At 36.1% G+C, this 24924-nt stretch overlaps 1 protein-coding gene across 2 annotated transcripts in view; it reads left to right on the top strand.

The window, feature by feature from the left end:
* The window catches only part of BCAR3 (BCAR3, NSP family adaptor protein), an 87117-nt gene that overhangs the window by 4800 nt on the left and 57393 nt on the right, over positions 1-24924 (top strand). The window contains exons 2-3 of one of the 2 annotated variants that reach the window (XM_026037847.1): positions 17374-17493; positions 20619-20733. In XM_026037847.1, the coding sequence (XP_025893632.1) occupies positions 17407-17493; positions 20619-20733 (202 nt within the window). In that variant the 5' untranslated portion in view covers positions 17374-17406. Of the gene's footprint in view, positions 1-17373; positions 17494-20618; positions 20734-24924 lie in introns of those variants that run through there. The other variant, XM_026037844.1, reaches the window with a different exon arrangement.

Raw genomic sequence — 24924 nt, 5'->3', positions numbered from 1 at the left:
ACAGAGGAAACAAGCAAAATTTTTGCCAACATTTATTTGGAACTGTCCCTGGGTAGTAAATTCAAGCTTTAAGTGTTGTCATTAGGTTTATTGAGGGGCCAGTTGTCATGTCATTGGATGTATTCCATTTTTTGGTTTCCCAGGGTGTGACACGGGTTACTCTGTATGTCCTATAAACTGCTGTGAACATCCCTGGATAAATGTTGTTCCTAAGGCTCTTTGTGAATAGTCAGTGCCACTTGTGGAAGAGCTTGCCAAGCGTGTTTTCAAAGGATGAACAGCTTGTATTCTTGATTAAATTTTGCTTTTCTTTTCATTCAGTTATAAACATCAGTTACTGACTCAGCATATATGAGTACTGACTCTAATTGCAATATTCTTTTAAAATATTCTTTTTTTAATAGAAACAATATTCTTTAAAAAACTGTTATGTTTATAGGTTTTTATTTGCAAATATAACATATATATAATATATATACCAAACTCTTATGTAGATTCTTCTCTTCCTTCCCTCAAAAAGTTGGGGTGCAATTTTTTCTGTAAGCTTAAAAGCAGAACATCAAACTTAGATTCTTTACTCTGTAATCTAGGAGAAAATCTTTTTTTTCTCTGTTTCAACAGCTATAACAGGAGAACACTGAATTAGCAAATGCTTTTTATACCTGATCCTTGTTACACATTTTTCCTTCCAATTTTTAACAGGTCTTGGAATTCAATACAACTTATCAGTCTACAGAAGTCACAGGATGAAGAAAAGCTGTACATCAAAGACTCTTCTGTGCAGACACAGGACTTTCTTTGTGGTGAATGTGCAGAGTTAGCTAATTTGTCTGAATTCTAGCACTACAGTAAAATAACATCCTTTGTTCCTTTTGGGCCTTTACTTTTGTTTCCAAAAAATTGACAGGCAGAGAGTATTGATTTAACAACCTAAAAATCAATTTCCTGCATGCAGAATGGATTAGAATTTGCCTGTTTATGCTCTTATTTATTCAGAGATCTTTTTTTTTTTTTTGGGGGGGGGNGGGAGGGGTGGTGATATTCTTGTATAAGTTAATCTTGATTTGTTAGCAATATGTACCAGTCATTACAGCATCAAACCCTTGTACCTTCCAGAGTCTGTGGAACTTGGAAATTATAGGAATCTCTTCTTTTTGCCATAACCTTTTCTGTAAATAATAGCAGAAGTATAAATAATATTGTAAATGTGCCACTTTGCACAGCCCCTGCCCAGGACAGGGGCAGTGTCTGAGCTGGCAGCGCGCATGAGGTATAGTTTAGGCATGGAAATTCACACTTGCAAGTTGCAGATGATTTGACTTTAATATAGTTATATAAATATTATATAGTTGTAAAAACTATAATTATTTTTCTCCTCAGATATTTTGATGTTCTTGAGGTCATACCCATATACCTGTATTTCTTCAGGATAGCTATATATACACACACACACATGTCACAAGTAAATTAAGATATTTTATTTTGGAGAAAAAACACTTATTAATTGTAAAATGATGTAAATATACATCTCATTTTTGAAAGTATTAAAATTTTCAGAGACTATTGCATCAAAAATTAACAGTATTTAATGGAACATTTAGAGGAGCTAAGTTTACCTTTCCATGATATTCTGTTGCGCTCTGGACTGGTAGAAATGGGGTTCGAACTTGGGCATAGTTTTGCATTGGTGTAAATTGTTAGTTTTGAAATTTCTCATTCTAGCTTATAAAGAAACATTTTAAGTTTTTGTTTGTTTGTTTGTTTTTAAATATCCTGACAAAGTCACAACTGAAAGTTAGGAACACTACATATAGGAGCACACTGAATAATAGTTATCACATTTTCACCTAGTAGTCAAGGAATGAAAAAAAAACAAACAAAAAAAGAAAAACAGAAGTGAAAAAGCTCAATGCTTAACAAGATGGTGTACAGCTAGTTTGCAAGAAAGAAAAACACTCATGACTCAATTATAACCACTGATTCATCCACTGCTGGCTGCTAGGCCAGCCCAAGTGCTGATTGGACCTAGCACTTCTCAAGGTGTGTCTTGTAACAAGAGATTCTTGTAGTTCTAAGACTGCATAATGGACTGTGATATCCTCCTTAAATGGTAAGATCTATTACATATATTTATTAATCAGTACCATCTAATTGTTATAAACTGTGCTCACTAGTTAATAATGAATGTAATGAGGTGCTAGCAGATGTTTCCAAATTAGACTTTTGTAGGATTAAAATTTCCTAATTGTGGGAGTTATTGTTAACAGTAGGTTAATATTTTTCCTAAAGCCCTAAATGGAACAAAATGTGATTATATAATAGTAAAAAGTTTTTCTAAAATTCACAAATAACAAGATAGAAATATTCTTTGTAAAGATGTACTTACTGTAGTGCTTTGATAAAGTATTGCAATAAGATTTCTTATGGTAAATATATTCCTTAAAAGTTTATTAAATACTGGCAAGTTAAGTAATACATGGAATGTTTCTTCTCATGACTTTTGAGGGTTTTTTTGTTGTTTTATTTTGCTTTCCTGACAATTTATCAATGCAGATTATTTGGAAAATAAAATGAAAATAATTTCAGTGGATCTTTTCAGTTGCCTTTGGAGAAATAAGGGAGAAACTTGAGGAAAAATGCAGGAAATGAATGATTTTTTTTTTCTTTTGTGGTCAGTAGACTTATGTTGAATTTGCTATCAAATGACAAGATGTTGTGATTATTTTGAGATAGACACAATGGGATTGAAAAGATTGGAATCATGCTCCATGTAAATATTTGTGATCTAATACTGTCAGGAGTATGGCAGAAAAGGCATAGGAAAACAGAAGCTGCAATACGCAGTTAAAGCAATGTCTGCCCTTCCCGCTCTGACAGCAGTGTTGCTTCGAGCTCGTTCCACATGACTCTACATGTTTCTGCTCTTGGAAAAATGTTGCAGTCATGGCACAAGCATCAACTTTTAGATGAGAGGTAATACAGTAAGTCACGCTAAGAAGAGTTTGATTTTCTTTTTGATGTTATACAATGATGCTGTCATTTTTAGTAAATACATAACCGAGAGCTAGCAAAGAATCTTTCAATTGTAAATAATATTTTAAGAGACAAGTAGTAAATAATCTTTCACCAAACTATCAAAAATACAAAGCTTTCTCAGATGTGTAGGCAAATGTTTGTTGCTATTAAGTTATGTGCAGTGGGCTGTGTTTCTGCGTATTTCTTGATTTTGAAGCAGCAGTCTGATTCTTTAGGATAATCCTGTTCTTTAGGTACATCGGTAGCATCCCATAGTTAATGTAATTATTGAGTGGAATTTTTCTCAGATTTTGATCACCATTCAACACCAGAGGGTGCCAAACTGCAATATAATATCTGCAAATTCCTTGTAAGAGGTTATTATATACGTAATACAGCTTTTCTGAACACTGCCGTTTTGATCCTTTCAGCCTTTTCTTATTTAACCACCATTATGCTGCAGTATCAGAAAATGCTGCTGGCTTTCGATTTCCTTATAAAGGTTGCGAAACATTCCTGACACCAGCAGCTGGCACCATCAAAAAGGTGTTTTGAAGTATGTGAATAAACTACCCAGTTACATCATCAGTTCATCTTTGTTTGACTTGCTAGGCCTGGCTGTAATTTAATGTGTAAGGGTTAGAAGCTGTACTTTCTGTTTCTATATGCCTTACTATCAACAGTGGGTAAAAAGAACTTTGAAATGCATTTGTCATCTTAGACAAGTCCTCATGCTATGATTGCTTTTAATTCCATAACTGATACAATGTTCTTGTCCAAGTTGGAGCTAACAGTAGCCACCCATGTGCTTCTGTTCATGCTTGTTTTCTCAAAGTCTTGCAGACAGTGTCTTTTTGTACAAGGGGAACTAAGACATCCTCTGTTAGGAATTCATCAGTACTATTGATGGAGTTGCTTCCATTTTAGGAGCTCAGAAATTTGACTTCAAGAAATGAAATATTGAGACTTTGAATGGGCAAGGAACATGCTCTGACTGACAGAGGACATTTTTCAGGACTTTTTTTTTATTTTCAAAAGGTGAGGAAAACTGTTCTTTGTAGTCCCTATTGCTGGAGAGCTGCAGAATATTTCTAAAGTTGGTTATAGTACTGGAATCAGTCAGGGAAGATTAATGTTTCTTGCTTAAGAATGCTCTAAGACAGTGCATCACACGAGCAATGGAAAATCATGCAGGTGCTTATAGTCAGTGTGATGGTGGTCTGAAGTACTCAAGAACGTTCCTTGTGTGTGATTTGATTAGTGCTTGCAAAGAAGCAAATGCTTTTTGGCGGCTTCCTCTGTGGTCACATGCAGTAATAAACTTTTTTTTTTTTTTTTTTTTTTTTTTTTTGCCCCTGCAGCTGGTCATAATCATCAGCCTTAGTAGTTAGACATTTCCCAATTTATTACTTTGAAGACTGTTGTCCAAATGCTGTATTGGTTCCTGCTGTAAGTTAGACCTTCAAATTGTGTTTGCTCTGGTTTATATGATTGGAATTATAATTAGATGCCCGGCTAAGAGCTCTTTAAAAATGTGTCCCTTATGTCACACACAAGGGCTTCTGAAAAGAAGAAAAATCATCTAGGCACTGTTGGAGCCTTTTCTGTGTATTTTTAATGAAAGGCCTGTCACTTTATTCAAATAGTGTCATCAGATTAGTGCTGCTTTCTTAGCTGTGTCTAATCTCATTTGATTCAAGCATCATAGATTGAAAAAAAAATCAATCTAGCATAGATTTGTTTTGAAAAAAAGCTTTTTTAGCATATGCGTTTAATTAGCTGACAGGAATTAGCTGATGCTATTAGAAAGGAATGTGAACTAGCAAATGGGTTGCAACTTTATGAAATTATAGAGAAGTTTTGGTGCAGAAATTAGAAACTTTCAATCTGACTGTTTTCCTTTCTGCTGGCATTTTTTAATTTAGCAGAGCTCAGCTAGAACAAAAGTTTGTTTATGAGTTTTCAATAGTTCTTTCAGTTCTATGAAGCATTCCTTTTAGTAGGTTTGTTTTCATCTAGCTGTGAAATCAAAAAGATTTTATTTTCCTACATCTTGAGAACAATTGCAGGAAATGCACGATCATAAGCTCCTCAGAAGATCCTTTATATCAATACATAAAATTCAAGCTAAGTGAACTTTGTAGCATGAGAGCAAAGACCTTCAGCCAGACTCTGAGTCAAGAATTTCTGTTTCCAAGGCTGCTCATTCTTGGTAAGCACTTTTCTGGCATAATGTATGCATCTTCTGTGGTGTATTGTTTGCTGGAGAATGAATGAAGGCGCTCTGGCTCATTTATCCTGTTATCCCACTTGGGATTTAGCTGTGTTGAGAGAAAGGAGAAAGTCCAGTGCTCTCACTTTCTGTTTTAATCATTAGGCTTGCTATAGCAATTCCCTTTTGCATTATTTTTTCTCAGCCATAGAACTTAGTGGTATTTTTAGAGAGTCTGCAAAAGTTGTGTAGTTTTGAATAGTTGTTAGGACTTACTGTATATTGTCCAGTTATGTTTTTAATGCTCTTCAGTAGCGACAATATGAGGAAAATGTGTATTTTTAGTAACCTTATTTCATTGCCTCTATACTGTCTTCCTTTTTTTTTTTTTNTTTTTTTTGTATTTTGCTTGTCAGCTGAAATGAGCTTTAATTTTATCCTAACACCAATATAAAAACTGTAATGGATTGAAAAGTTTAAAAGGAAAGAAAAAAGGATAGACGAAACAAGGACTTATTTTATATCTAGGCAGACACTATTTGAGAAATTTGAGAATTGAAATACTTTTATTAAATATTAATGGTTTGATTTGCAAAGTTGTATAAGATAATATCGCATTTTTGATCCTGAAAGGATGAGACATCTATTTATATTTATCATTTTTATACATCAATATGAAAAGTCTGGCTTTTAAAAATAATTTATTTAAATTAAAACAGACACTAGAGATTATACAGGTGTATTTTCACTAATATCATTGAAATAACACATAGATTGAATCTTGTTGTCTCAGTTTAAAGGCCAATTTTTGAAGTTCCTTTGTAAGTCCACTGCTTTGTACATGTGATTTACTTAGCAGATGCTGAAATAAAGGTAAAAAAATAATTAAATGTGCATTTCATTAATTGGATGAGGAACGATCTTCATATCCCAAATATTCTCTAATGGGAATGCTTAAGACCTTTCTATAGCAAAGAAGAGTTTTTTATGCAATGGAAGAGTTTTTTAGCTGGATTACATCATAGAATTGCCATGTGTTTATTAACCTTCTGTTAGATCTGGATGGCTTTCTAAGAAAATAATATAACATGTTTTTACAGGGTGCAGTGTGACATGGACCTGGTTTAGACACAGGTTTTGTGAGAACAAAATAGATCTTTGTTCCAATTTTCTTTCTTGAATTAATTATTCAAGAAATGCAAAGGCAAAATACGTTTGTAACAATTTATGTTAATAGGGTAAATTGTAATAGTAATTTTCAAGAAGTAGTAGTTATTATTTATAAAGTTTTAAGGTCTTAATTTTTCTTCATCAAAGTTCCATAGTATAACCAAGATCCTACCAAGTGTACCCGCTGGCAGGGGCACCTCTGCACTGAACGCACATCACAGACGGGAGCAGAGATAATTGTAAAGGGCAATAATTAAGTTAGCAAAGAATAATCAGCAGAGAGCCTGATGTGCCTCTGTAAGGAGGGCCTTTATTTTTAAACGTCCTGTAACACTGTTCTTGAAGGAACTGCATCAATTCTCTGAAGTGAAAACTGAACACTGCCTTCTAGCAGTGAGTCTCCCAGTGCTGTTTTTTTTCCTCAGATGTGAAAGAGGAATCCATGACTTGGCACTTTTCTATTTAAAAAAAAGATACTAAATAACAAAATGATTTTCAGAAATACCAATCTCTATCTGTAATCCCTAATTTTTACTGGCATCTCCAACTGACACCTTTCTTCAGAATTGTTAAGTATATGATATTTGAGAGCAAACATGCTCTGGTCTGATTGTTTTATTTTAATCTCTAAACAAATAATTTAAAATCTAGCTGTGCATTCAAACTTTTCTGAATTTGCTTAAACCATTTAGTTAAAGCAGTCATAAGATGAAACGACTCATCATTTTAGTAAATGCTGAGTGGAAAAATCCATTAGAAGTTTTGTTCTCTGGTAGACAAAATATAACTGGGGAAAAAAGTGGCAGGAACCTGGATGGTTCATTGAACATTTAGAAGCTTAAAAATAGAATTTTATTCCTAAATTTCATTGTCAAACAGGGAATTAAAACATTTTAGATTGGTAAATTATTTTGAAATCTATGATCTATTTGCTTGTCTGGATCTCAGAAAGTTTTTTGCACTATATTCTCCCGTTTTTCTCTTATACTGTCAGCACTATTTGAAGTATTAACAATTAAAAAAGTCGCTTTTAACTTTCTGCCAAGACCTGATAAAACTAAGCAAATCAAAAAAACTACCCATTAATCACTTTGAAGAAGACATCATTTTACAGTAATTCAGTCCAAAGATAGTATATCTGCAGCTGTAATTCAAATATGTATTTTTTTTAACAATGGAGAGAGAAATGTTTACTTAAAAAATGGAAACCTGTTATCTAACCAAATGTTGACCTACTTCCAGAACAATTAACATATTTACAAAAACTTCCACGAGCAAAGCTGCACCGTACCACTGCTAATGTAACGGGGGAAAGGGAGGGGAATTATAGTCATTCTTGGGTTTTTTTTTTTGTTTGTTTGTTTGGTTTGTTTTTGTTTGTCCTAATCATGCTTTGCTGCACGCTTTCAGTTTTTTGTTTGGTCTGAGCTATATTCATGTTCTCAGAAGATTCAATAACATTGTACAAGATCAGGATTGTGAAAAGTGTTTAGGAAGCTTTTCTCATTACTTTGTCATGAAGTTTGGGAACATCAATAATCTCTAACCTAGCTCGGAAGGACGGGAAGTAGAGCGCTGGGAGGGATTTGTCATGCAGATAGGTGTCTTCACCCAGGTTCCTCTGTCCTTCTGGGTGCAAGCTCTCTTTGTGGACCCGTGCATAGCCTAGCTTTTCCTGCACAGTGGAAAATTTCCTTATAATTAAGTAGGTTAGGGGAATACTTGTCTACATTGTAGCTTTAATATATCTGTGAGACTTTCATAACCTCACAGAGCAACCTTTGAAATACATTCACACTTTAGTACAGCAAGTGCTATGTTCCTAACTGCTGTTCTTGTCTCATTATTTTTATGTCAGTTAACATCATCACAACTTTTCAAATTAACACAGATACTAAAAGTTGCAGGCTTTACAGTGCAGTTCCATCCTTCTGGCAGCTTGCTTACTGTCATGTTCTGACAAAGCCTGAATTCGTTGCCCTTAAGTTTTGAAGTGTTTGAAGAACACCCATCTCCAACAGGACCTCCAGGACAGGTGATGAGCAAGGTTCTAGTTTCATTTTGTGGAGTACTTTGTGGAGATGCAAGTATCTGTTAGTTTAACATGGATTATTTGTTATCCTATTGTAAATTCTTAGAATTTCTGTGAATTAGGCACATGAATGAAAGAAAATATATCAAAGGAGAGCTGCTGTTACTACAGTACAATGTTAAAAATTAGCTGGTTCTGTCTTGCTCTTACTAATGGGAATCTGTAAATCTTCAGACAGATACCAGTGGAAAAGTTGAAGTTTGCCACTGTTACAGAAGTACAGAAGCACTGCAGCAACTCCTATTTGTTCTTACTTGATACAGCATGAAATCTGTGATGGGCATATGCAATAATTACAAGATTATAGAAATGATACAATCAAAAGCAAAGTAGCATAGCAGCTGGAAACCTAATGTTTCACCTGAAATAGATTTGGTTTTAAACAGTCTAATTACATACTTGTGCCAGTTGCAGGTGTTTGATATTGCTGGAGACTTAGGCCTTAAATGGGCAATAAACATTGATCTGGATCAGGTGTGAGTTTCTGTAAGTTACACTGCTCGACTATAGAGCAGCTAGTGCAGCCCAGCCCCGTCGTTCTTTCCGGTGTCTCCAGGACTGGGTTAGCTCTGCTCTCCCCCTGCCTCTGCGCTGCTGCGTTACTGCAGCCCATGCCCTGTGGCTGCATAGGCAAAGCTGGGAGGTTTGGAGGCAGGTCTACGGAACCTGATGTGAGGAATGTGCAGAGGCTGTAAGGTAAGGAAGGCCCAAAGGTGGTGACTGAGAGAAATCAAACCTCAAGATCTCATTTAAATATGGGTGGTAGCTTGAATGCAGTAATGCCATTTGAGTATGCAGTAATGCCTCTTACTTGAGAAGTAAGAAGAGGGGCTGTAAAAAAAGTTCCTTGGCCTATCTGTGGAATGACCAATAAAACTTTTGTGCAGACAGACTAATAAAGCATGAATTTAGTTGCTACAAAGTGAATGAAAAATACTTCAAACAAATTTGAACTGGCACAGCAAGTTTAGACTGGCTCAGTGCTTTGTGTTACTTACCTGCTATGATTTTTATCTGACTCTATGGATCCTGGCACTGCCCTTAACATATCTTCAAAGGGAAAGGAAGCAGTTCTTGATTTACCAAACATGCCCTGTGTTCATGAAAGCACTTTGAAGAAATTCTTGAGTTCACCAACAATGCTTCCTCCAAATAGAACTCAAATACCTAAACTTTTCATCTAACTATTTGATCAGAAAAAAGTTATTTCAAATTAATTTAGCTTAAAAAAAAGTTAAGGCTCTTGCAATAAAATTAAAATGGCTTAAAATGACTGTGACTTTACAGCAATGTATTTCTCATATTCTTTTTGATCATATCATTAAGTATATTTTGTCACTAAGATTCTGTTTATCAGTTTTGTGTGATTCAATGCATAACTGGGACAGATGCAATCTGTGAGTAATCGGTATCAAATGTTTTAGCAGGTGTATTTTTCTCTTAACCCATTACTTAAGTGAATAGATATAGTTTACGTTATGGGTTGTGCTTAAAATTGGAAAATAAAATTCAATACAGATGGATGTATAGGAGCTTAGAGGTACGGACCTGGCATGGCTTTGAGGTCCCAGGCTAGTGGTGAGGAGTTGAGAGGCAGTAAGGAAAGGGAGAAGGAAGGGATGATAGGGATTACTAACTAACATAGTTTAGAGACTTGGCACAGCTGAACAGTAAGAACGTGTGTGTGCGGGAGCAAGAGCAGCTTGTGGCGTGGAGAGGGCTGGGGCTGTTAGATTGTTGTAGAAAAAGAGAAAGCAAAGTCGGATAAGAAGTTGACACTTGTTTTCATTTAAAAAAAAAAACAGATTTGCTCAAATCACTTTTATCAGCAACTTACGCAAAGATGATAGATTTAGCACTGTGTGGAGTGTGTGAGGAGTGTGGGTATAATCCTGCCTTCTTTTCAGGGCAGTAAGTTGCAAGAGAGGGACATAATATCTTAACCGCCAGTGTTTGGAAAGAGTCTGTGTTGGTCCACTAGTCACAACTTAGCATACACACACATCTGCTTTCCTTTGTTACCTGCAGGGCTGTCAGTTTGATTTTTATCACAAGTCTAATGTGATAGGTTACATAGCACCCAGTTACTAGAGTTATTAATCATGTGAAAATCGCAGCCTCTTAAAAAAAATTGTTATCTATAAAGAGCAACTTGAAAGACTTAAATTTACCAAAGAAATACAAATACCCAAAGACAAATAAGAACATGTTTACTGTTATTAAATAAAAACTTGCAGGGCCTGATCTATGACTTTTGCGTGCATAAAATGAAATATTGCATATGAGCTGTCTTACTAAAAATGCCCAGGATGCTAAAGAACACGGGGAGTGTGATACTGCAGGCCTGTTTTTTCCTTCTCCTAGAGCAGGCTAGAAGAGATGGAGCAGAACCTATTCTGTAAGAAAGAGTTTCAGAAGCCTATTTGCAGTAGTTACCAATGAGCATCTTGAGAAAGTCTCTTTAACTATTAGAGCAGTCTTGGATCTGCACATTTAAAAAAAATATACACAACTCTGCTTGCTTCCCTTCCTCCCAAGATAGGACTGTTTCACATCCATGGTTTAGTGTCTGGCCAGCCAAACAGTAGAATTGGTACAGTGGAGATTAGTGACATTAAAGCTGATAAACATGAAGAATGGAAAGCAACAACAACAAAAACCTCAGTAACTTGGAATCATAGCTGTATGTTTTTTTTCTTGAGCTCCTTTCCCCACGGAGCTCAGCAGGCCAACTTGAACCAGATTTCTGACTCTATGGCATATGCATTTCCAGTCTGTTGCTGTTAAGTGCATAATAGGCCCTGGCTGTGCTTCAAGGAAGCTCTGCAGTCTTTTCAACAGTGCCTCTTGGCTCCAGCTCACTATTGCACTAACACTTGTGCTGCTTCTAGTTGGCTTCAGCTGCAGGTTGAGTGAATTTCCATCTGCCTACAAAGGACTTTGTTGATAAAGTGAAGTGGGAAGGACTGCCAGACTGTAGTGATCGGTGAGATCACTGTAGAGATCTCACTACTGAGACTGTAGAGATCGATGAGTTACGAGAGCAGAAAAGAATGCAGATGTAGCAAGCATCAGCAAAAGCTTGACATTTACCTAGGAAATCCATGTTCTTACCTAAGAATTTTGCTGTATGAGATTTGCTTCCACTAGGAGGAGTTGTCATCACAGGCTTATGCTGTAGGAGTGTCAGACTTGTTCTGCATGGTTATGTAGCTCATTTGATCAAAATGTAGTTATTTAGTTACAGTGTGAAATATCTATAAAATTCACCTATCGCTGACTGACTTGCTGAACTTATTGTTGAATTGCATCCTATAAATATAAAGGGGAATTTATAGTGTATGTTATCTTAAAAGCAAACTGATGTTTGCCATTTGCATGTAGGGCAAAAATTTAATGCATTTCCTAGAGATTATAATTTCATATTTTGTAGGATACTGTCTTCTTGATAACTGGAGACTTCTAAAATCCATTTTAATGATCAAACTTAGGAGAAAAATTGAAATAACAAGTATGTCAAGAAAGCAAAAGAAAGAGACAAGAGAATGAAAAAAATGTCATATATACATCATCTTATGATTTGTTGTTATTAGGTTGTAAATACTGATTATAACCTTTTTGGTTGAAATTCTAAGGAGATAATGACTTCATATTTCAAATTCAATATAATATAGTTGTAGTCTAGCTTTAAGTGCTTCCTTTGATCTGTTTGCCATCCAACTATTGCAGAACTGTGGTAAACTTTGCGGTATCCAGTTAACATCGCTTTTCATCAAATAATGGTGTATCATAGGAAAATGTGTATTCTGACTTTTTTTTTTTAATGGGGCCTCTGTAGAGGCCCCTCCTGTGGGAGAAGGAGACAGTTCCGAATCAAATCTGACCTTTCATAGGACAAACTACTTGAGACAATTCAGCTTATGTTTGAAAGACTTTGGACTGTTCTAGACCAAAGAAAACAAATGCTTAAGCCTGTTAGATGTCACCAACCAGAACAGAAATTGTCCTTGCAGCTTTGCTATTTCCCTTATCTAAAAAGACCTTTTGCCCTGAAACAAACAGCCCCAATGACTTAGAGACACTGAGCTGTGCTCCTCAGCGGCCTTTCCTCTCCATCTCCTGCAGTTACTGTTTCCACACCACAGTCGGCAGAAGTACCAAAGTCTGAGCCTTGTTTGCTTTATTTCATCGTTCAAGATGGATTAAAAAAAGTGAATGTTTATATGCAGACTGTGATGTGGAATGGAGGAGGAATCTGTAACTGCAGCAGATGAGTCTGAGAGGAGCAGTAGCTCAGCTTTAGTATCCTGAGTTGTGCCTTTACTGTGTGGCCACTTCCATTATCACTGCAGGCTTTCTGCCAGCACTGGCTTTTGTGTGGCTGCACCAAGAAGGAAATCAGAGACCTGGTCTGTTTGGAAAGGACAACTCTTTTCTTCAGATTTTCTTTGTCAGATCAAGTCCCTTCAATGTGGCAATGTAAATGCTAGTGCTGGTACAGCAAAGAAATGAATGGAGGGGAGAAAACCACCTGAGGTGGGGTCCAGGAACAGAGTTGGCTGCAGCAGAGCTGCTACCACACCTCCAGCCAGCAATGAAAGCAACTGCTGGCAGCTTTAGTCAGGTAAACACAGAAAAACACAGAAAACCAAAACGGTATTTAGACATTCCTTTGGAATCAAAATATTACTTGTTGGTTCTTTCTCCTTTCTTACAACTTCTTTACACATCTGGAAAGCTGTAAAAGATAAAGATAGAGCTATAAAAAAATGTTCTTTAGCACTTTGCTAGTACAGCAGTAGCTTGAACTGAACGGTGGGAATATTTTTGATATCATCAAGTTTATATACAATGTACCAAGTTCCATTTTTTAGAGTATAAGAGGATATACATGAAGACAGTAGAAGTAGCAGTTTTATCAGTCATAGTTTCCCATTGTTTTCAGCCATAGTCCTTGGCCCCAAAAGTGCTTTCTCTGAACTGTGTAGTGTACTGTGCCAATAATTATTTGATCAGTGTCTGACACTTTGTTTCTGCTGATGGGTTGCTTTTCAGCTCTTTCTGCTGCTTCTGTCTCTTGCCCTGTCTTACACATGCTCTTCCCTTTTTGCTACCAGAAAAGATGGATATGACTTTATAGTACATTATTTTTGATAAGTTCATTACCAATCTATAGTTTTATTAGACTACAATCATGCTCAGTTCTTAACTAGAAAATTTCTACAAGTTTTAAGGCTAGTAGAACAAAGCTAGTAGACACTGAAAGTTCTCTGTTACGGTGTTCATAAATCCTGGAGAATATTATTTCTTTTGTCATGAATGAGTTATCACAGTCATAGACATGGAATGTATTTTGTGTCATTAATTGATGTCTTCAGACTTCACCACTCTGCAACTAGTATCTCTTTTAAACATCAGTCAGCTTCTGAGATTTTTACAAAATAGGATGTTGTTTTAAACCATGCTACTGACAAGATGCTTTCCACTTGGCAAATGTTGTAAAGATGGGGGTAGAGAAATAGAAAAGGGAGGAGAGAGAGATAATATTGTCTTGACTGCAAAAAGAAAAGGAAGTTTTGGATTAAGATGTTAAAATCTTAGAGGAGGCATCAGAAGCATGAGGAATACTTCCAACCATTCTAGTTTTTCACTCCACTGCATTTAAGAGAAAAAATCTAAATGCATATGTTGTGGTCTGGGATTAAGGATGTTTATCATTGTTATTTACCGTATTTCTACTCCAAGGGAATGTTAGAATTACTTAAATGCTTCATGCTGCTCTACTTGCGATTGCAAATTGGAAAGGTTGTGTTTTTTGTTAAAGACAAACCATGTATTTTAATTAGAGATGCTAGTAGATTGTTTTTTAGGTCTTTTGTTTCTTTCCACAATTTGAAATTGACTGTAATGCCAGACCTTGCATACCTGTTTTTTCTTTAAATCAAAGGTCAGAGTCGACACATATACCCTAACTTGTGAACCACTTTTTTTTTTCCCCTCACATTCATAGATGTGTAATGTTTAACTGTGAATGTCTGAGAGTTTGGATTAAGTAAAGATGTTTTCATTTCATTATGTTTTTCCATCTTTTTGTTTCCTTCCTTTCCTCTGGTTATTGGATGTGTATTTCTCGGTAGGAAAAAAAGTATGTGCCCGGCATCAGCCATATACTTGCCAGTGTGTTCATAATTATATTTTGGGTAGTAAAAATGCTGGCATTACCTGCCCTCACTAAGAATTAATACTATCTTCAGAAATAAAAATAATTTAAAATATAACAGTAAGCTCACTCATAATGATAAACAGTTCCCATAATGATGTATTTAGGGTGTTTTTTATTTTGGTTTGGGGTTTTTTTGGCAACCATTTTTAATCCTGTTTTACTCTTACCTTGGTCAGACCCTGAACATCTCTCTTGTGTCCTGACCACTAGGTTGTACCCTCTACCCAATCAACAATGGATTGGTAAATAACATAAACATTAACCGAGACATCACTTATTTAGCCAAACTGCTTGGAGCAGGAGGATGAGAAGGGCAGCTAGTGAACTTCTCAGAACAGAGAAGGATTTTTTTTTCTCTTCCCTCAAACATAGTGTGGGGAAAAAAAAAAAGATCATAAAAGAGTAAGGAAAATCTACACAGGCTTCAACAAAGGCTTGGTAACAGAAAAGGGTACTGCACAAAATAATTGCATTCAAAGTCCTAAATGCAATATATTGAATATGGGATCTGTTAGTATCTTGTCATAGGTTTCCATGTCATTTTCTGCTTGCATTTCAATTTCCCTTGTTTCTTTTTTTTTTTTTCCCTCTCCTCTTTGGTATAAATTACTAACAAAGCAAACACAGCTGGCCAAGGGAGATTAGATAGCCACTGTTTATCACTATATTGTTTAAGGAGTGTTTTGTTCTGGGCAAATTCTGGGATTCCTTTCATGCTTCCTGCTAGGTTTCTCTTTGTTGTGGAATGAAAAGTAGAGTGACTCTTCACAAATTTTTGTAGATATTCTTAATTGCTATGTATTATTATGCAAAATATTCAAAATGAAAAATAAAATTGGTAGTCTTGCAAAATACATTTGAAATTAACTTGTTAAACAGTTTTGAACTGTTAAACTGTTAAACATTCCTTTATGACAGCAAAATTAAGTTTCTTCCTTTATCTCAATTAGCTGAAGTGGATGAACCAGGAGCTGCTTGTGCACAGGTTTCCTAGCGTCCTAACCAACTAGCTATCTTTTCCTCTTACCTCCTTGAAAATCCTGTGCCTTTCTTGCTAACTATCTTGCAGTGTGAAGGTAGCCATTTAAACAATGCAATAAAAGGGAGATTTGAGTGGAGCCGGCCAAGCTAGCCTTTCCCTCACGTAAGAATGTTCTCTGGGGCCTTAGATTCCTCAGTGAAATTCCTTGCAATGTGCTCAGGCTTTCAGCTCAATGTTACTCTGCAAGGTGCTCTTCAGTTGCACTGTAATGGCACCATTCTTTTGGTGCATAACTCAATTGCCAGCCATGGCCTGCAATATTTTCACAATAATTATAATTAAAAAAAAGATTAAATGAGATTAAATGAAGCAAGTGATATGTATAACATAATGGTCTGTCTAGGTGGAGGCTGGCAGGATTTCACAATGTGATTTGAAAGTTAACAGGTTTGTTCTTTAATGGAGCGTGAAGTGTGCGAGTTCCAGGGCTAGGCCTTTCGCAACGTAATGGCATTGCTGTCTTTGAAACATAGCCCTTTGGACTAGTTTCCAAGGTTGATCACTGAGGTGAAATTCTTAGTGACGTCCAAAATAATGTTTGATCCAAAAATGTTCTGGGGCCTCTAAAGATGCTTGTCTAACATAAATATCATATTTTATTTTTACACATACCTGGGAACGTGTTGCATTTTAGCACAGGTGATACTTCTGGTATTGGTTGCTTTTTTTCTAGAACAATCTTTTTGACAGTTTGTTTAAAAAAAGAAAAAAAACCCACACAAGTGCACACAAAACAAAAAAGAAGCCTCAAAGCTTTAACACTTTTGTAGTGTTCCAAGAATTGTAACAACGCTAAGCTGCTAATTCTGTCTGACAGACAGCAGTAATAGCTCTTTGCTGACCAAAACACATCAGCTTGTGAGCAACTTCTTGTTACATGTTCAGAGTACACAGGCATGTTGGAACACAGGCTTTGTTGATGCAAAGTCATAATTTCAAGTAATTTATACTGAGCTAATGAGCAATGAACAATGTATGAGAGGAAAATCTTCATGTGGAAAAGGTCTAAAAAATGTAAGACTGAAAATACTACGTGTCTGAACTTGAGCAATCCCTGCTTTGGGCATCAGTGCTCTGATATGATATGTACAGGTCACGAGTCATAGATGTAGAATTGGATCTTCTTGAATTTATGGCCTGCTGAAACCTGCCAATGGAAAGCTCTCCATAACCTCAGAGCAATTATTTCAAAGCTGTAAGTTTTGTAAGTGTTCATGTGGAACACTGATGCTGGGAGAGTAATACTCCTTAATGAATATCTTTAATTTTAGCTGTTTCAGGAAAGGAGGAAAATGCTTATTTACAGATAATTCAAGCTCAGATAACATCATGATGGAGACCAAATATAATAATCTCTCAGTTGCTTTTATGTTCTCCATAACGGGTTGACTTCAGTAGTGTTCACATCTTGGGCAAACACCCACCAGAGAACCCTTTTCACACAGGGGACTTTATAGAACATGCAGTTTCATTTCACTTTCTTCATATTCCAATCTATTAAAAAATGGCCAAGAAAGTGTTCCTCTCTTTGGGTACAATGGCAGAACTTACGTGACATTAGGTGCTGAGATACTGCAATAATATTGTAACTGAGGTTTCTGGGGTTTGTTTTCTTTCAGAGCCAATGACGTTGTGAGGGGAGGCAAAAGATAATGAAGCATCAACCTATTCCCAGCTGGCTGACTCGGCTTGGTCTCCCAGAGTATTGCATGCTCTTTGAACAATATGATGGTGTAGAGGTAAGAACTGACTTTTTAAATAAAATCATTCAGCAAATCTATGGCAGGACCACAGTCCATTATAAAATGACTTACTGGAGCAAAAAACCGAAGGCTGATACTTTGCTTTTGCTTTAGGAAAGGGGAAAATAAATGTGTTTTGTAACTGTGTGCTAAAGCTCAGTAAAATACAATCTTGTAGCCAATGAACTAGATAAAATTCTGCTTTTACTTTTTCTAATATGTCTTAGTTACAATCTGAGACAGTCCAGATCAATATAAGGGGTATGCTTTTCAGAGCAAGAGCACATAGGTGATTTAATACTGTATGTTAGTTGTTATATGTACAATGTTATATCACATGTTAATTGTTATATGTAGTTTCTATAGGTAGACATTTTATGTGGCTAAAGATAGTCTTCACTATGTGAGCAAGTACCATGTTACAGTAGAATTTGATTTCAGTGATCTTGGAAATCCATGGAAATTTATTTGGAAATTCTTAAGGCCTTTCCCATAGGCTTTTACTTGGTCAAAATGAGGCTTTTTTTTTATTGTCCATTTTGTAATTTTAGTCTTTAATCTAGATATATAACCTTACTGACATCACATAGAATAACATCACTTAAATCTTGCTTTTGATGTGTTTTAAATCTCTCTGCACTCCTAGTTTAGAAAATAAATATAGAAAATGTAACTAAGTATTCTTATCAACTCAAAACATCCTTGGATTCATTTACAAGCATTTTTTTTCCAATAAGTTTTTGTCTTTAACCTAATTTCATGAAGTGAGAATAAAGTTTAATTAAAATTGACTTCTGTATTGCACATGCAGCAGGTGTCAGCACATGAGTCTTAAGGTAATCTTACAATCCAAGCAAAATAAAGATAAAAGGATTTCAAACATAATGCAGAATTTGTCACAACAAGGTAACGAACATTTCTGTGTTCCAAAATGGACTCAGTCAAAACTTAGTACCTTTGTAACACAGAAAGTGGTTATATAGGACTTTGGGACAGCTGAGTTGATAGCAAAATTACGCTCAGAAAAGCACCCAAAATAGCTTACAGTTTTTAATGGGCCTGAGAGCAGGCTTAAAAAATGTTTTTGCTGAAGCCCAAAACTTAGAAATAGGCCTAATGCATCATTTTGAATACAATGGACTCTTTTTAAGTTCAAGACCACAAGTCAGTCCTTCATTTCTGCAATTTATGTAGAATATGTTCCATGGACAATTATTATACCATTTCCCAGTTCCTCAGCCAAATTAAATCTTTTTCTGAATTTAGAATTTAAGAAAATGCCTGACTTACTCAGACTTCACATACCTACTAACATGCTTAATACACAGGTGCTTAAGAGCTGTGTTGAGTTCCTAAGTTCTTGCAAGTTATAAGAAAGTTCTCTTTGTCTTCTACCTTAAAAAACAATCAACAAAAATAAAAAATCTATTTACTTTTTTTTTTGCTGCACAGTAGAAGGAATGGTTTTATCCATTTTGCTGAGGAAAGTGATGCGCTATTTCTTGAATTGAAATATGCTTAAATAAGTATAATTATGCTTAGATTTACATTAATGGCAGTAGAAGCATGTAGTAGAGCTTAGATGTTCAAGGCAGTTGAAGATGTGAAAAACGTTGTTTATCATCTTGAATGAGGCAAGAAAGCTTCAATGTGTGACAACCCTGTCGCATGTTAATGTTCTCTACTGCAGAAATGTAGCACTTTCTTTAAAGCTACTAAAAAAAAGCTCAAAATACTTCTGTGTTATCCTGAGCATGTGCTGTTCAGCACTAGACTTAAGTTTTCCCCTTAAAATATTTTTGCTAAAGTTTGAAGAACTGGCATATTGCATTTCTACTTGTTTCTGTGTGTTTGCACATTTTTTTGGGGGGGAGGGGGAAGTGGATGGGTGTTTGTGTGTCTGTGTGTTTTTGAGGGAAGGAGAAGGGGCCTCCTTCACTGTTGCCAGAGTTTAAAAATCTGAACTGTGAACTCATCTTTAGCATTAACTTTACTTTGAGTTGACAACGGCAGGCATGAAATAAGAATTTAAAATGTTCATCTCTTTTTTTTTGTGTGTGTCATTAGATGCAGAGTATATATCATTTATGAAACAATAATACAGTTTGAAACAGAGCTGGATCTGCCCACACAGCATCTAAAACAGCCTTGTGTAGTTACATAAAAAAGATACTTTGAGCAATTTAAGAACTACTTAGTCTAAAGCCAAGCGTATTATACATTTGTACTCATTCTAGTTTAAAGGAAGATTTAAAAAATTATTGTTTCTGAAACTGACTCAGCTTAAAAAGTAATTCTGTGTCAGTCAGCCTTATTATTATGCAGTGTAATCGTGTGATTTGTACTTTATGGTCCTAGGCCTACACTGTCAAATCTCCATAGAAAGACCACTTCTCTGAGCACCACTTTCCAGTAACAAAATGGAGTATGTTGTCTGTTCTATAGAATTCTCTTTATCTGATTTACAGACAAAATATACAGAAAAGTAAAAATGAGAAGAATTACATTTGTTCCTTTTTTCTTTTTTAATTTTGAATGTGCTTTCTTTTTATTCTGAAAGATGTTAACATCAAATAGAAATTCTGTATATACTTATAAATAATGTCTTGAATTGCTTGGCAGCTTATTTTGGGAATAATCTAGCAAAGATTTAGTGGAGAGAAGGGAGGAGAGACAACAGTTCAGTTTTGATTGCCTAAATACATTAGCTGTAATTCCATGTTACTCAGAACTGGGTCACAACCCAAGCTGTTTATTAATTATAGTAAGTAGTCTCCTGATTATCCCAAATCTTCCTTTCTAATATTACTGTTCACTTTGAGATGTATCTTCCCTTATATACTTAGTACAATTAGCAGATTAGCAGTTCTGGGGTTTTATTCAAATAAGTCTTTTTGGGAAATCTCCAACTATCTTAACCAGTTTGAGAAAAATTTAGAGACAATGACCATATTTTAAAGAAAAAAAATAATCCTGTTATTAACATAGCTTATAGGTACAAATATATTTCCTGCAACACATGCTTGCAGACTTACCAGAAAGAACAAACTTATCTGAAAGAAAACAGGACTACTCCTGGACTGATAGGTATAGTATGTTCCTTACTCTGACGTTTGCTGCAGGACCTACTCCATCTTACAGAGGTTGATCTTAGAAAAATTGGAATTGAAAATCAAGTCCATCGAACATACATCATTTCCAATATCCTGCTGCTTCAGGAAATTGAAAGAGAGAGAGGTAAGACCCCCATATTGTCTCTTAAAGGGTGAGAGAATGAGTTAAAGCAGCTTGAGCTTTTCTGTCACAAAAATAACATAAATATTCTAATCACATTCTGTCAAATGTACTGTTCTGAATAAGAACCACAGGATTACTGTACATAATAGGTAGAATAGCTAAACATTATATGTTAGAGAACATGTCAAGAATCTGTCTTCCTCATTTGGAAAGACGAAACCCGAAAAGTTAAGACTAAGCAAAGTTGTATATGTTCTACCATACCCACCCGAGGAGAAAGGAAGTGTCTTATCCAGGCAATCCCTGCCCTTCTTTCCTATTTGGGATTTAACTGTCAATGAGGACTTAGATCAGAACTTTTTTTTTTTTTTTTTTTTTTTTGTGATGCTTTTATTAGTGAAAAATCAATATTCAACTCAGGCCAGGCTCATGATGGTTGGAAGGAACGTGCTAGCTCTGTAAATCCTTCTGAAGGGGGAAGGGTATAGTAAGATATTATTCAACTATGACTCATTGTACAGGATATTTCGAGAATTGTGAGCAAGATAACAAGATATGATTATTATGCAGTCTGCCCAGTAATTCCAGAATATAAATGCCTAAGGGTCTTAAAATTTCATAGGAAGAAATATTTTACCTAACTGAGATTCCTGCCTTTCCCTTCTCTCAGTCAAGATAAAAAGACTTAGTTGAACTTTTGTAAAGTAGGAATGTAAATATGGCTTTTTTGTACCTGCTCATTTGAACAAATTAAGACATGATGCAAGTTGATTAGTGCAGTGAAGCTAGGATGTATTTCAGTAAGAATTTGTTCTTATTTGGTTTGGGTATTTCATTTTGTGACCTCTCAGCTTCTGAAGTGAAGAATAGATTACTGTTCTCACTGGGATGTTTGTCGGATAAAGGGACCCCTCGACCAGTCATTTACATAGCGAACTGATTTACAGATGTAACAGTTCAGTAAGCTGAACAGAACATTCCAAATTCTATTAATATAATTACAATTTGGGATTGTTCTGTTTTGGATGTGTCAGCTAAATCTAATCTTGCAGTACTGCCAGAGATTTCAGTGAATTTGAATTTAAATCAAGCATTTTATGTCTGAATTAGAGTATGTCTTATGAGCCCCAGGCAGATAGGCTGCAAGGTAAAGTATGATGCTGTGTGTTTTGGAGTTGATGTTTTAATAAAAGTAGCAGTGCTTTATGTTTTTATGGATGTTTAAAAATGTCTTTGTGTGCAGTATTTTCATTCACTGTGCAGTTGGGGGTAATGAAACAGCTAAGTGGATAACTGACTTATGTGCTTGAAAGCAAAACCAAAGTAGCTGTGTTTACACCAGGACATTTACACCCAAGGTGGCTTTGCCTGCTGTGTTGGGTGCTGGGAAGCTGCAGCGCAGATCGGTGCTGCCAGCCCGGCCCGCGCAGACTGCTGTGTTTTCACAGTGGGGCTCGTGGCTGCTATCTAGTCTCCAGCCTATTGTGCCATGTTTTTGTTTTGTGGCTGTCTTTGGCAGAGTGCTGTGTCTAGAAGCAAAGTGCTTAATCAGTTACACTGAAAACGCTTGTTTTTCAGCACTGAACTGTACTGAAGTCAGACAGTAGAACATCCAGTGTTTTAAATCTTTCATTATGTTAAAAAAATGTTATTGTCTCACTAAATGTTAAACCAGTGCAGAGCAAAAGATACATTATTCTGTTTGCTGCTAACTTGAGCTTTAAAGAATAGCATTGTATTTGTTGCTAGTTCAACATTTTCTATATAGTGCTTGATGTCATAAGTAATTTTCATATGTGAGCATTTTTGCAAGGTTAGTTTTATAAGCCTCAGCATTTCTAGGCCCAGTGAAGTTAAGCTTTGGAAAATCTTGTTGCAATATTTTTTGTTTTCTAAGGGTTATTTTAGACTAACATTCTAAAACGTTACCTGGCTCCAAAGCTACGTTGAACAGAGTGTGTCCCAGTACGTTCCAACCTGGGTTCTTCCCTTGTAACTAGGTAATCTGGCTGTGATTCTCCAGTAATTAATGCCATATCTATGTGTTAACATACTGCCCAGCAACACGTTTGACCTGGATCAAATATGTGCAGGTGATCACTTATCTGCTGAATGAGGCAGATTGTACAAATCAAAGTTCACTAGCTTTATGATGTCTTTATGCCAGCTGATAGCAGGGAAATATGTATAGTATCTGATTTGATGAGAGTAACAATAGCTAATTGGTGTGGAAAAAAAAAATCAAAATTATTAAACCACTTAGTCCAGCAGAATGAATTTAATAGTGGATCAGTGCTTTGGGTAACAAGGCTGTGTTATGTTGGTCAGTGTTAGAAACCTCAAGGCTACTTAACTGGACTCTTGATTAATTGAAGCTGGGCTTCCAAACCACCAGCCTAACCAATCTGTGCCTTCTTCAGGTTTCCTTGAAGAGTTTTTTCCCATCTTTGGCTTGTTCTTTTGCTCTCAGCACAACTATTCCACAGCTGCGTGGTGAACCTGACTTGGAAAATTATATGACTGAAAAGTAACTTTTCTCCTCTGTTGTTTATGCAGCTAAAGTCCCCTTCCCAGTTCATTGTTCAGCTGCACAAACAAGTGTACAACTGCGAGTGGCCAGGGAAGGGAGAGCGGGACAGGGCCAGGGTGGTGGCTGGAACAGCCTCGTGCCGTAAGGGAGCCCGCAGCCCAAGGTGCTGTAGTGGGAGGCAAGTCACTCACTGCTTCAAGTTCTCTCAAGAAAGAGACTGATAAATTCAGGAAGTTACTTTAGTCCAGTTCAGATTTTAATCACATTATGCAAATGTGTGTTTTGCTGTTGTTTTCTAGAAACTTAAATGCAAAAATGATCAGTTATGTGTATACTATCTAACACTATTTCATAAACAGAAAGCCATAAAATGGCAGGATGCTGTGGAAAACTGAATGTTACTTAAATGTAGAACCCTGCATTGGAGAGCGCCAAAGTAAATGTAAGATGCAACATAGACACCCCAACCCATAGTGATGCTTTGCTATGGAGGAGTCTGTAAGCATTTAACCTAACAAAAAATAAGGCACAATAGGCAGGCATGTAGAGAGCTGTAAATACTCTTTCCATATCTTGAGTTTTTTTAAGCACTGCAGCACATTCTGGATGCTGGTGTCCTGCTCACCAGTTCACGTTTTCAGGGCACGTGGTGACTCCTTTGGGAGGTACCTCTTGGCTTCCTCTGCAGGAAGCGTGCAGAGGGTGGAGCCTGCCTGGGCTCCTAACAGTTTCCTCTGTATCTCTGTGTTTCTCCAAGTCCAGTGTCACACAAACAGCTCTTCCTTTCCAGAGGACTCTGCCCTGTAGCTATGAGCACTTCAAGAATGACTTAGCAAAGTCATAGCTTGGAAGCTGAGTAATACTCAGGAAATGCACTGTTGTTTCCCAGAATCCCCAGATAAAGTGAGAGCGATGTTTGATGCTAGGTGGGCTTGGGACAGGGTGATATTTAGTCCCATTACAATATTGAACTACAGTCTTGAGAAGTTTAATTGTGGTTTCTTATGAATTACAGTAAAAGAATAAATGCTACTTCATGTGTGTTGAGGAAGGACACCAGGTTCCAGCTGCTTCAGTATATAAAATGTAGAAATGTCACAAAGTGAGGTTAATGTAAATATACTAATAAAAAAAAGTTTTGATATTATCTAAAACAAAAACAAAAAAGCCTAGCTTTTGCTAGATGTTGAAGATATCCTTTGTTCCTGTATCTTCATGAACTTGATAGAATTATTTATAGAAAGTTTTGTGTTACTTGACGATTAAAATGTTCGTGTACACTCATAAGTATGTGAGGTATTCTTGTGGGCATTGTTGGTTGAGTTGTGGGTGGAAAGATATATAAAAAGTCAAGTGATGAGAAGTTTTCTTACGAGGCATTCCAAGGGCTGGGACTCTGCCTTTCCACTACCTTTTCTTGATGATCTGAATTCTGATTAATAACATTTGATGGTTTAACATTATTATTATATTGGAGTGGCTATATATAAAAGCCAATATCATTTTTCCTTTGAGAGGGTTAAGAATCTTGCCTTTTTAGCTTATATTTATACCGGTTTTCCTGTAGAGAGTGCAGTTTTAATAGGCTTAAAATTCATATCTTTTATTAGTTTCATACAGAGAAGGCCAACTTAATGGATTTAAATAAAATATAAACATTG

This window comes from Nothoprocta perdicaria, unplaced genomic scaffold, assembly GCF_003342845.1.
Source record: "Nothoprocta perdicaria isolate Ctin4 unplaced genomic scaffold, notPer1 scaffold_20, whole genome shotgun sequence".
Lineage (NCBI taxonomy): Eukaryota > Metazoa > Chordata > Aves > Tinamiformes > Tinamidae > Nothoprocta > Nothoprocta perdicaria.
Note: the sequence above shows the minus strand (reverse complement) of the source record. Positions and strands in the feature narration are given on the sequence as shown.